The following is a 12,239-nucleotide window of genomic DNA, read 5'->3' on the forward strand; positions in this document are numbered from 1 at the left end:
TCCCTCATGAAGAAGTTTGGAGAAAACAAAACTTTTGGCTATCCTTCCCAGGTTCTCCAAATCTTAAATACATCCCCATGATATGTCCAGTAATACACTCTCTGTATACAACTTTTCTGTTCCCTCTATGCTGATTACAAAGGTGGCTACTGTTTAAAAGCAGGGCACTAGCTAGATAGACTACACAGTACAATTCCTGTTCAGAAAAGATTTCCTGATGTGACCATCAGTCAACTCCTAAAATCTGTTAAAATGCAGTCCTTCCTCAAGGTGGCCAAGACACAGATTTACAATAGGGAGGACCGTGTGTGAGAGAGAAAGGAAGGAACTCATAGTATAAACTAGCACAGATATCATACAAGCACATTCCCCCAGGTTGGTTCCATATCCTTCCAGAGCCTTACTCCTGGCCTCTGTTAAACAGGGTGAGCTGCAGACAGTCCCTCCTCACACAAGTACTTATTCTGGCAGATTGTTGGAGAACAGACCCTGGGCAACCTTCAGGAGAGTCCTCATTTGCATCTTCCTGTAGAATTCTGCAACACACTCTTCCTAACTCAAACACCCCTGCATGTGCTCTTTCACACAGCCTGAAGATGTGGTGTCTCATCCTGCTGTGCTCCCAAGGAATTGTCTTTTCAGAAGGATTCACAGCACCTTTCACTCTGAATTCAGACACAAGTCTGTATAAGAAGAGTTACAACCCCGAAAGTTTTATGAATGCTGTAAGTTCAGTCAGCTTCCCTCTGTTTTGTTTTAAATTCTTTCTCCCAGTACCAGTTTCTCAGCCTTATCACTAACAGGCCTTGTCAAGAGGCTAAAAGTAGGGCCACTTCAAAGAGGTCCCTCCAGCATTGTGATAGTACCAGCCTAGAAGAAACCCAGATGCTTCTGATATGCCAGAGACAAGAATTCCTTTGCAGTGGAGGCAAAGGCTGCTTTCTAGTCTCAAGGAAAGAAAAATCCTTCCTTTCTGTAACAATCTGTTTTGTCAGTACAGTGTCAAGGGAATACTAATCCCTCTTCAAAATGCAGATTCTTTACACATGAAGTAATCTAAGACTCCTTGCTCTGAATCACCAAAGATTTCCTCATAACAGAGGCAAGCGTGTAAGAGTTGGTTCAGTGCCTTCCTACCTGTGCAACACAGACCTACAGAGAAAAAGAGAGCGATAGGTTTTCACATTCATCTTTCTGGTACATTCTTGACTAACTTCACACTCCTGGACAGAAGCAGCCTCTAGATACTTTCTCCACCCATCTCTACACTGTAAATCCATGTTAAGAAACTCTCCTTTGGCATCCCACAGAGCGAAATTGTCAGATATCATGGATATCCCAGTGAGGAGTATCAAGTTACCACTGAGGATGGATACATTCTTGGTGTTTTCAGAATTCCTGCTGGGAGGAACAATCGAAATACAGGTATGACACAGCTACAGGATATAAGGAAAGTCTGAGAGCCCACTCTTACATGTTTCTCCTTTGCACACACAATGGCATGTTCCACATCTTTCCATTTCAGCAAAAGTTCTCAGTTTGGAATGTGGCCTGAATTCTGTATACAGGTTAAAAGCTCCACAAAAAACACACTCTGTACCCCACTTTTATCTACTTATTACTTACTACTGCAGAGTAAGAAAATTCTCTCATTCTCAGGGAAGAAGCCTGCAGTCTTGCTACACCATGGTACTTTAGCAAATTCTGTTTACTGGATTTCCAACCTGCCCAACAACAGCCTGGGCTTCCTCCTCGCAGATGCCGGCTTTGATGTCTGGATGGGAAACAGCCGAGGGAACACCTGGTCTTTAAAACACAAGACCCTTAAGCCCTGCCAGAAAGAGTTCTGGCAGTTCAGGTACTCCATGGAAAATGTGTTATCAAACAAAGCAACTTTCAAGAGACTATCAAGACTGATCAGTTCATATTAGGATGCAGAAGCTTTCCTCTTTCTGGTTAAATAATAAAAACCTGAATGTTATGAAAAGCCTTCTGGGTTTCATCTAATCGTACTTCAAGTGAGACGTGCAACTTCTAAGGAGACTAGATCAGCTCTTTTCCCCAGATGCAGACGTTTCTGGAGATGGCGGGGTTGGGGGGAGTGTCATAAGAAAGGCTTGACTATGTGATCAGGACAGCTTCTTCTGGAAGCAAAGCTGGAACTACACAGGTCACCTTTGTCCGTACACTGTGTTGATTTCTTTGGGGAAAAGTTTTCCAAAACATGGAGGCATCTGTAATCTTGAACCCTCCCACCAGATACAATGTCTCAAGTGCAGAAAGGAGAGGAGATTGCTCAGCTCAGTTTAAAAATCTGATCACAACTGATGTGAGAGAGAAATATTTTTTGTAACCCATGCTGGTGAGAGCACTGATTAAACTCACTTCTGCAAGAGCCTCAGATGGCAGACAAAACTGGTACCTCTTGTGCAGAGAGCCCAAGGCATCAGGCAGTCTGGCAGTGCAGATGCATCACTCTCACCCCCCTTCCCCATCTGAAGTAAGAACGCATATAGAATGTGCAACTTTGTCTTTCAATGGGTTCTGCTTGGTGCAGTGAGCAAAACTGACATTCACTGTGATAGCAGAATAATCTGCCAGCTTTTTGTGTTTCTCTCCTCTAGCTTTCATGAGATAGGCAAATACGATATTCCAGCAGAGCTGTACTTCATCATGAATAAAACTGGACAGAAGGATGTATACTATATTGGTCACTCAGAGGGTTCAACTTCAGGTAATGTCAGGGCTACTTCGGTACAAACCAGTTAGTGTTAGTGCTTATGATTTGTATGTATGGTTCATGAGTAGATACTGAGGTTTATGTGTGCCATTGCCATTTTATAAAAGTAAAGTCAGAAACAGAGGAGAAAATGGGGGGAAGCGGCATGTGGTCACATTTTTAGACAATTATTTTCCTTTCTTCTCATATGTGTGTTCTAAGAGTCATTTTTCAGAACAAATCATCAACTTCTTTATCTTTGTATACCTGTGTTTTAGGCAACCAGTTAAAGTTCTCATCAAATACATCAGTGGAGAAATTTAGGCATTTTCAGAAAACAGAATAGGATGTACCCTTTTTGAACTGACCCTCCCTCCCCTCCCCATATGCTTCCTTTATATATGTGTTCACTCTCACACAAGTTTGCACTCCATTAGAAGTGACAATTCTCCTCTTAATCTTCAGGTAATTATTTTATTACTGCATGCCATCATAAACATATAATCTTTTAGAGATTAAAAACTCATTATTTTATTAGAGTTTGGGGAAGCTTAGAGGGAATTTTAATTAAGGAAATCTGGTTAATGCATCTTCTCCATCAAAAATAGCATAGAAAAAAACCAGAAAATCAATACCTGGACATGCTCTATTGAACTTGTATTCTTAGAATGAACATTTGGCTCTCAAATAAAAATTTCAAGAAGCAATTATTTTCCTTAGGTCTGCATCAGAGAAATGGATAGCAGCCAGTGGGCTCCTAATCTAGTCCCACTTCTTTGCTGCCTACCACTTTTTTATTTATTTGTCTGTGATGATCTCTTCACTAACTTGACTTGTGTCTTCTGTGTTTGCAGGCCTCGTAACGTTTTCTACTTATCCTGACTTGGCTCAAAAGGTTAAAGTGTTCTTTTCTTTGGGACCAGTAGCCACAATCACGTACGCTACCAGTCCTCTCGTAAAATTTATACGTCTTCCCGAATCACTAATCAGGGTATGTCATTCCTCTGTCTAAAATTCATAATTGTCTGCTTTGTCTGTACTGACCTCACTCAAACTGGGAAGATTTTAAGGGGATGATGGGTTAAGAATGAATGCAGTATATCAGAGTGTTGCCAGTGCTGGTAGACTAAGATGCAAGGCTTGATGCAGTATCCGATAACAAGCATACTTTCACCATTATCTGTTTAAATCAAATATTTTTGAAGGAAGCACACAAATGCCAGAATAAAAAGGAATCTAAATAGTCTACTAAATCTAGCCTTAAGCACTAGTATAAAACTACAATTTTATTAGACATGCTGTTCATTTATGCTTGTGAAATATTTACTTGTAAAATGATAAAGGAAACTTAAAGGGAAATACCTATTTATCACCAGAATTTGGCAATTTAAGAGAATTTCCTGGGAATGGTGGAAATCTTGCATGCTGTACTTCAAGCCAAACTACACGAGCACATACTCCAAGGAGCACATGTCCAAGCTGTACCCATTATGTGACTGGAGAGCATCCAACTCCATACCCTTCTCATTTCTCCACTCCCTCTTTACTTAGTAGCGATACTCACAGCACAGTTTGTGCAACTGCCTGGATATTAGGGAAAAAAGGGACTTTCTGTATTCTGCAGTCAGAAGTGCAGCCAACTGCCCTTTCTCACTGAGGTCAGTGCATTAAAACCAGATGGACAATGACCTCCAGGACTCATGCCTAATAATGAGAAGCAAGAAGGACATGTGGTATGCTCTTGGGAACAACACATTTCAAAGGGTACTAGGATGGCAAGCAGTTTCAGCAATGTTCAGCATGGCTATTAGAGTGAGTGACAGTTTTCTGTGTGAAATAATCCTGCAACAAGGGAAAAATGGTTCTGCACTTTTCCTCTCCTCAGTTCCTATTTGGCTACAAAGGAGTTCTTCATCAGAATGAAGTGCTGAAACGGCCTCTAATAAGGATATGCAAATCTCTGGAAAGAGTTTGTGTTGGTATCTTAGGCTACATAGCTGGGGACAAGATACAAAGTTTTAACACGGTAAGCATATCCAAGGACACCTTAATACAAGTAAAGCCAAAGTAATTTTGAAGAAAAAAATTTTTCTGCCTTACGTTTACATAGAGAAATGTGTTGGAGTTTTCACACGACGTCAAATAGGACCTCAGCTAATGATGAGATGTGCCACCTGATGTATTCAAACCACATACAGAAGAATTCAGATTGGTTCCATCTTGCAATGATGTTTCTCAATGTCTCCTCTTCTGGGGTTAGGCCAAAGCAAAGTTGGAAAGATACTAAAGCTTTTTTAATGGATAAATGTTTCTTTTGCACAATTCATATTTTCGTTCCTAAATAAGAAGATATCCAGATCATCTGAACATAAGACATTCTCTCTTTTTGGTCACTATACACCAAAACACTTCCAGCCAAACCTTGAAGCTATTTCTTCACATTTCTCTCAGCAGCAAGATCTCATCCCTTTACTCTGGCTACTATCTTTTTTCTTGCAGACCTTCCACATGTCTATTCTCTGCTGGCCTTTGATCTCTCAGACTATTTAATAAGTGTTTGTATGAAAAGCTCACACATGCTTGAGCAGACACCATCACTAGACATTAACAATCCTCTTTTATTGATTAAGCACTGCACTACTTAAAAGCATTAAACTGGAGAACCTGAGAAAAAAACAAAGGCCATGTACACTCTCCAGATGACCAGGCACTAATATGGGAAAGATTCTCCCAGAGAAATAAAATTCTACTCATTCCTACTATAAACTCACATATTTGGGAATCCCTTTTCAAATTTCTTTTAACATTTTAAGAATATCCTATTAAAATTAAGATCACCCTAGTAACACAGCCAGCAGTATGTTAATCAGGTCCTTCAAAGATTTATTCTGTCACAACACTGGATCACTGACATAATAACACTTCTACTTTCTTTGCAGAGTCGAATAGATGTATATTTGGGACATTATCCTGCTGGAACATCAGTACAGAATGGTATTCATTGGCATCAGGTATAACTGTGTACTGAGGTATAAATAGACTCTTATTATTGCCTTTTATGCAACCAGCAGCCTACAGGGTAATCCACAGGCAGTGGATCTGGGAAGCTGCTCATTGCATCTTCTCACATGCTGCCACAAGCACCTGCCACAGAGGGAGCATGGTTTCCCATGGCTCACCAGACCATTACCTGAACTGCCCCTTTAGTGTCAGGCATTGAGATTTCCCCAGGGCATCAGGCCTTTCTGCAAGTTGGCTCTAATGGATTCCAGCCTCACAGCCTTTTTGTGTGAAGACATTTGCCTTGAATGCTGCAGAAGTGAATGCAAGCACAGTCTAGGCACTTGCAGGCAGTAGGAGGACAGTGGAAACTTGAGCAGCCAGGGGATGAGCCAGACAAAGAAGTAATGCAGCTTAAAGTTTTTTCTCCCAGAAGGTTAATTGCAGCCTGGATCACCTCCCAAAGCCAGTTAACCACATAAACAATTGTGCTGGTACAATGGCAAATTGGGGAACTGCCTGTTCCACTGGCATCTTGAGCTTCAAATTAGACCAGAGCCAGTGAGTGTCATCTCAGAAGAACATTGCTGTATGTGCATAGAGTTGTGTCACTTCTGCCAACACTTAAATATATGTGTGTCCTTGCACATAAGCCTGGCTAAGATTGTCATGATCCAGACCACCAGCACCCAGAGCTGGAAAAAAAGACAAGCTAGCAAATCTCTAGCATGTCCTTAGGTAGTTTAAAGATTTGGATAAAAAAAAGACGCACACATGTTCCCAGTAAGACAGATCAATATTTTATTATTTATTTTACCTTTTAGACAAAGCACTTTCAAGAAGACAATAGTTAAGTGTTAAGCTAATTACACCCTGCTCCCAAATAGCCAAACTCTTGTAAGAAGTACAGAGGCTCTAGAAATATCATCACTACTGTGTGCAGACCAGATAGAACTGACACACAGAAGTTGAGATATGTGAGGAGGTATCCTATGTTACACTAAACAATTCTGCATCATGGGCAGGGAACCTAACTTTAGCTAACTAAGATAGTCAAGCTAAATTTTCATAACAGAGCATAACAAGGGCAGTGGCAGAGGATTGAGAGAGAATAATAGCAAGTAGAGAAATCACTCACCCTAGAATCCATCCTCAGTATCCCCAGAAGCCTGTCCACTGCCTGGATTCAATCCCAGGCAAGAAAATGTCTCCTGCACTCTGTGCTGTCTCTTAACACTTTTATTTTCTCTATCCTTGTCACAATATTAATAGATCGCACATGCAAAACAATTTCAAGCTTATGACTACGGCTCTAAGGAAAACATGAAGAAGTACAACCAGGTAAGACAATAAGTTTCCCTGAGGACACATCCTTGGGTCCTGGCAAAACTAACAACAGAAAAATTCAGATTTTAGCACCTGTGAGTGCTAAAGAGAGTAAGAGTGATCTGAGGTAAAGTTTCACCTAAATCCAACACTCATACATGTAAAAGACAAGGCATAGACGGATCCTTACAGATAGCTGACAGAAGGTCATTTCACCTCCTCTATTGATGCAAGGGTGTTAATTTACTTGCCATTTCCAAAAGGCTAAGGAGCCACACAAAAGTCCTAGGATTGGATGATTATGGAGCTCTTCACTTCCCCAAAAACCCTCAAAGTCTGCCTTTCAGTTAATCACTAGAATGGAAAGAAAGAAAGGAAAAAAAAAAAAAAAAAAAGAGGAAATGTGTTCCTTGGTTTTGGGAAGCTACTTACTGCAAAAATAAAACAGATGATTCAGAACAGCACAGTGGAAACTACTTCTGTGGTGATCTGATGCATCCTTTACAGAATAAAAAGCAGACAAAACTTGGTTACCAGGAGCTTTGGTTACTGCCTAGTCAACACTCTGAAGTACTGAACTCCAACTGCAACACTGATAACTTACCTGAAAATTCTTTGGAAAATTGATCAAATCAGTTGACTTGTATGTAGTGAGATTTTCTGAGTCAAAGCAGGTTATTTTATGGGTGGCATATTATTTTACAGATGGAGAAAGGCTCCAAAGATTTTTCAGATGCCTTCCACCCACATCAAAGTCTAAATTTTGTAATGGGCAACGTTCTATTTCCAATACTTTGCATGGTTAAGAAATTGCCTCCCCTAAAAAAGCAGAGAAAAAAAATACCAGAATTATGCCTAGATATTAGATATTTAAAACTATCTTGTCAGTTGGTGTCTACTGACTCATAGAGAAATAACTAACCTACTTTAAGTCCTCTGTCTCACATTTTAAAAGATTCCCATTGTGCTCTGCCATGTTTCTTTGATTTCCTCTATGATGATTGGAAAGTATTATTGGCTATGACTCCCAGTATCAACATTGACCCAGAGAGTGTTAAGTGAAGTCTGGAACAATACAAGTCTTTCACTCTATGCCCCATAAAAGCATGAAGCAAACTCTACATGAGCCAATAATGGGACACACATGAACAAGAAGTCTGCAGTCTTTGCCTGATAGATAGAGACACTGATCTTTCCATATCCCCACCTCTGAAGGGCACAAGCAGGTGTTAAACTGCAGGACAACTCTTAGCTGTGCGTTAAGAGAAGACACGGGAACAGGATGGATTGTTCCTTTCCATAGTCAAAAGGAAATGGGGTTGGGGCAACAGACAGTAAGAGCAGCCTTCATCCTGATGGTTTTATTGTAGTAAGTGCAGAAAGGAAAGAGATGCTTGCACACAATCCTTTTTCTAAACACAACTTCTGAAACAACAGCTTTCACTCAGGTCTCCTCCCTTTCTTACAGTCTTCTCCTCCTGTGTACGAGATAGAGAAGATAAGCATGCCAATTGCTGTTTGGAGTGGTGGACTTGACAAATTTGCAGATCCAAAAGACATGGCAAAGCTGCTTCCTCGGATTTCTAATCTCATTTACCATGAGCATTTTCCCCACTGGGGACACCTTGATTTCGTCTTGGGCCTTGACGCAACTGAGAAAATGTATCGCAAAATCATTGAACTAATAAGAAAATACTCTTAGTGCTTCACAGAGAGAACTCATTCATCCAGTAAAAACTCTAAAGATTTCTCTTTAGCAGCAGAATATGGGTATAGGGATTGGTATAGCGGTTTACAAATCACTCTCTATTGGTGTACAAATTTTTTCATGTTGCTTTCCATCATGTTACATCATTTTGCTAACTGCAGTGTCTCTGAGGAAGTTGAGGTACATGAAGATGACCACTGAAAATGCAAATACGTGAGAAGGAACACTTTAAGAATCACTTATTTTGGAAAATTATGGCTTTTATAGGAGTAATTTTGCTGAAACTAAGATTTCATTTTATTTTCCTTTATAGAACAATAAGACATATTCTACCAGAGACAGAGGTGTTATCCCATGAAAACTTAAAAATGGGAGATACTAATTTCTCTGTTCAAGTATTACTGGTCTTTGTTTAAATTAAATCATTCATCCTCTTAATAGAGTGTTTCACCTGTATTCCCCTCCTCACAATAGCAGCAGTGCAAGCCAGACCCAAAAGACCTTCAGTAGTGAGACTACCCATCTAGGCACACAGCAGCTGGGTTTAATGGCCCAAATGCCAAGGAATTCAAGATCAAAAAAACTTATGTAGAGAAATCACTTGATTGTTAGACACATACAGACTTTCACCCTCTCACTAATGGTTTATCAACCTCCTTACTACAAAGAGCACAGCTGTCTTCATGCTCATAACGTGGCAACTAAGGATTGAGGAGATGTAGACATAGCAGCAGCCTGCACAAAACGGACAACAGTATCCATCTCAAGAAGTATTCCTGGCACTTTCAGTGAAGAAGTTGTTCCAAGTTCTTCTAGCTTCTCAGTTCACCGTGTTAGTGTGTCCCACTTGCTCACCTACAAGATTATTTCAAGAGCTGAAAGATCACATTAAAGAATTTATTGTTACTGGCCAAGACAGGGAGCTCTGCGGCAGAGTGTGGGTGGTTTTGAGTGGGGACCTATGCTCAGATTCCTCAATCAAGACTGGTGGCAAATGAAACCCATTCGATGATAATCTGGGAGATAGACACCAATATGTAAGCAAAACATATTTGTCTCACATAACATAGAAGACACATGCTAAGGAGATGACACACCATTTCCAGTAGCCTGTGGTACCACTGGGAACTGAGCTCACAATTTCTGGAGAGAGTCGAAGTCCAAGACAGAGAGTGGTTATTCTCACCTACACCCCATTATTTATAAACCTCTGTGGCCTGACTGCCGCAGAGAACTCAAAACAGACCTAGCCCACTTCCTCAACCTAGCAGGGCAGACCTAGTACAGCCACAACAAACATTACATTGAATACAAGCAAGAGCTTGAGGGCTGAAGGGAGCTGGAGTAGGACCAAGAATTCTGGCTTAGGTGAAGAGGAAGTGAATGCTTCTTTGAGCTGTCTGGCAGCAAAACCCTTCACCTCATACTCACACTTCTGCAGCAGCACCCAACATTCAGATAAGATGCACAGGATGCTGTATGAAACATATGATGGAAGGGAATGAAAACAGAATCTGTTTGTGTGAGCATGGGCCTGAGATTAAGCTCAATCAACTTGGAAGCTGCCGCCAAGGGGCACTCCAAGTCATCAAGTCCAAACTTCTCTAGAGTGCCTTCTCTTTAAGAAGAACTAGCCACAAACATATCCTGCAAGAGGTTACAAGGAAGTATTCAGGTCAGTAATCAACAGTGCTTTGGAAAGAATACAAGGCCCTGTGTCTTCCATACCGAAAACCTAAATCAATCTAACCTTCAGCATAACTTTGTCTTTGACCTGAGTTTTCCAAAGGATTGACAAATTCTGTAAGGGAAGGTGACAATTTCCAAATGTTCATCAGATAGGCTCTCCATTTGACCGAGTTTCCTGCAACCCAATGTTACCTTCTTATGGCCATCCATCATTAATTAAGTCCTGGAATGGCCAGTGTCTAGACAAAAGGAACATCCAAGCATTACACTTTCCCTTGGAAGACTGTTATCTACCCAGACAACATCCTTGCAAAGAGTCTCTTGCCCCTCTGCTTCAGGATGGGACTAACTCAACTGCACCACTGGGCACAGAGAAACTCCTCCATGGTGCCTGTATTTCAGACTTCCAGCCAAACTCAGTCAACCGCTAGTGTTGCAAGAAAAGAAATCAAGATAACAAGGCAAATGTCAAACAAATAGGATTTTTGTTGCCTGCCAAATCAGTCCCTTCTGAAAAGCCAGGATCAAGACCTGTTGCCCCTTAACACAGCCACTAGCACCAAGTGATACTTCAAGGCTGTGATGCTAAGCAGCCAGAACAGCCACCTACACGATGAAGGGAAGGAAGGGAAATGCCCTTACTGTGTCTAGGGGTGCAGAATGAGCTAAATGGAAGTATCTTAGATCACATCTAGGCTTCTGTGTCCAGGTTTGGGCCCTAGGAAAGGCATCAATATGACTGCTGAGAAAGTTCAGTGGAAGGCTACCAAAAAGGTCATACAAACTTATCATGGAGCAACTGCTAGATATTCCCATTAGAGATCCAGGCCAGCTCCCAGCACAGTACTTCTCTGCCTTGTCCTGCCTCCTCAGAAACCCAAACTGACAGCATGTCTTCCTGCTGCAACACCCTATCTGCTCTGCCTTAGGAGAGAAAGTCACCTCCTCTCCAGTGACTTTTCTTTCCAGGTACCACAGGTCCATACTAACCAAAAGGTCTTCATTTAAATGTTAATAGAATCACAGAATATTAAGGGTCAGAAGGAACTTCTAGACATCATCCAGTCCAACCTCTAAAAGTATGTCCACCTAGATTAGATGACACAGAAACATATCCAGTCAGGTTTGAAAACCTCCAGAGGAGACTCCACACCATCCCTGAGCAGCTCCCTCACCCTCATAGGAAAGAAAATTCTCTTCAAGTGGAACTTCCTGTGTTTGACTTTGTACCTTTTACACATTGTCCTGTCACTTGGCACGGCAGAAAAAAGACTCACTCCATCCACTCTTTAGGCATTTGTAAGTGTTGATAAGGTTCCCTTTCTTCTTTAGGCTAAACAGCCACAGGTATTGCAGCCTTTCCTAAGAGAGATGTTTCAATCCCCTGATCATCTTGGTAGCCTTCCACTGGACTCTCTCCAGAAATTCTCTATCACTTTTGAACTCGGGGGCCCAGAACTGGACACAGGACTCCAGAAGAATAGAGGAGGAGCAGAACCTCCCTCAACCTGCTGGCCACACTCTTCTTGATGCATCCCAGATTTCCATTGGCCTCCTTGGCCACAAGGGCACGTTGCTGGCTCATGGTTAGTTTGTCAACCAGGACTCCCAGGTCTTTCTCTGCAGAGCTGCTCTCCAGTAGGTCAATCCCCAGCCTGTACTGGTGCATGGGGTTGTTCCTTCCCAGATGCAGGATTCTGCACTTGTTGAATCTCATGAGGTTCCTCTCTGCCCAGCTCTCAAGCCAGTCAAGATCCCACTGAATGGCAGCACAGCTTCTGGGGAATCAGCCAGTCC

At 41.6% G+C, this 12,239-nt stretch overlaps 1 protein-coding gene across 1 annotated transcript; it reads left to right on the forward strand.

Annotated features, from left to right (window-relative positions):
• Nucleotides 1–584: 584 nt before the first annotated feature.
• Nucleotides 585–8,747, forward strand: LOC104563847 (lysosomal acid lipase/cholesteryl ester hydrolase). The gene is made up of 9 exons (XM_062001047.1): nucleotides 585–725; nucleotides 1,311–1,425; nucleotides 1,660–1,858; nucleotides 2,625–2,734; nucleotides 3,574–3,710; nucleotides 4,605–4,745; nucleotides 5,659–5,730; nucleotides 6,992–7,060; nucleotides 8,514–8,747. Exons 1-9 carry the CDS (start codon nucleotides 597–599, stop codon nucleotides 8,745–8,747), a joined length of 1,206 nt encoding a protein of 401 aa, XP_061857031.1. The 5' UTR covers nucleotides 585–596.
• Nucleotides 8,748–12,239: the final 3,492 nt, after the last annotated feature.

This window comes from Colius striatus, chromosome 8 (genome assembly GCF_028858725.1).
Source record: "Colius striatus isolate bColStr4 chromosome 8, bColStr4.1.hap1, whole genome shotgun sequence".
Lineage (NCBI taxonomy): Eukaryota > Metazoa > Chordata > Aves > Coliiformes > Coliidae > Colius > Colius striatus.

Coding starts and splice junctions, on each gene's coding strand:
- LOC104563847 (XM_062001047.1), top strand. CDS start 597: ATGTGGTGTCTCATCCTGCTGTGCTCCCAAGGAATTGTCTTTTCAGAA. Junction 2,735..3,573: donor CTCAGAGGGTTCAACTTCAG/GTAATGTCAGGG, acceptor CTGTGTTTGCAG/GCCTCGTAACGTTTTCTACT. Junction 5,731..6,991: donor ATGGTATTCATTGGCATCAG/GTATAACTGTGT, acceptor CAATATTAATAG/ATCGCACATGCAAAACAATT.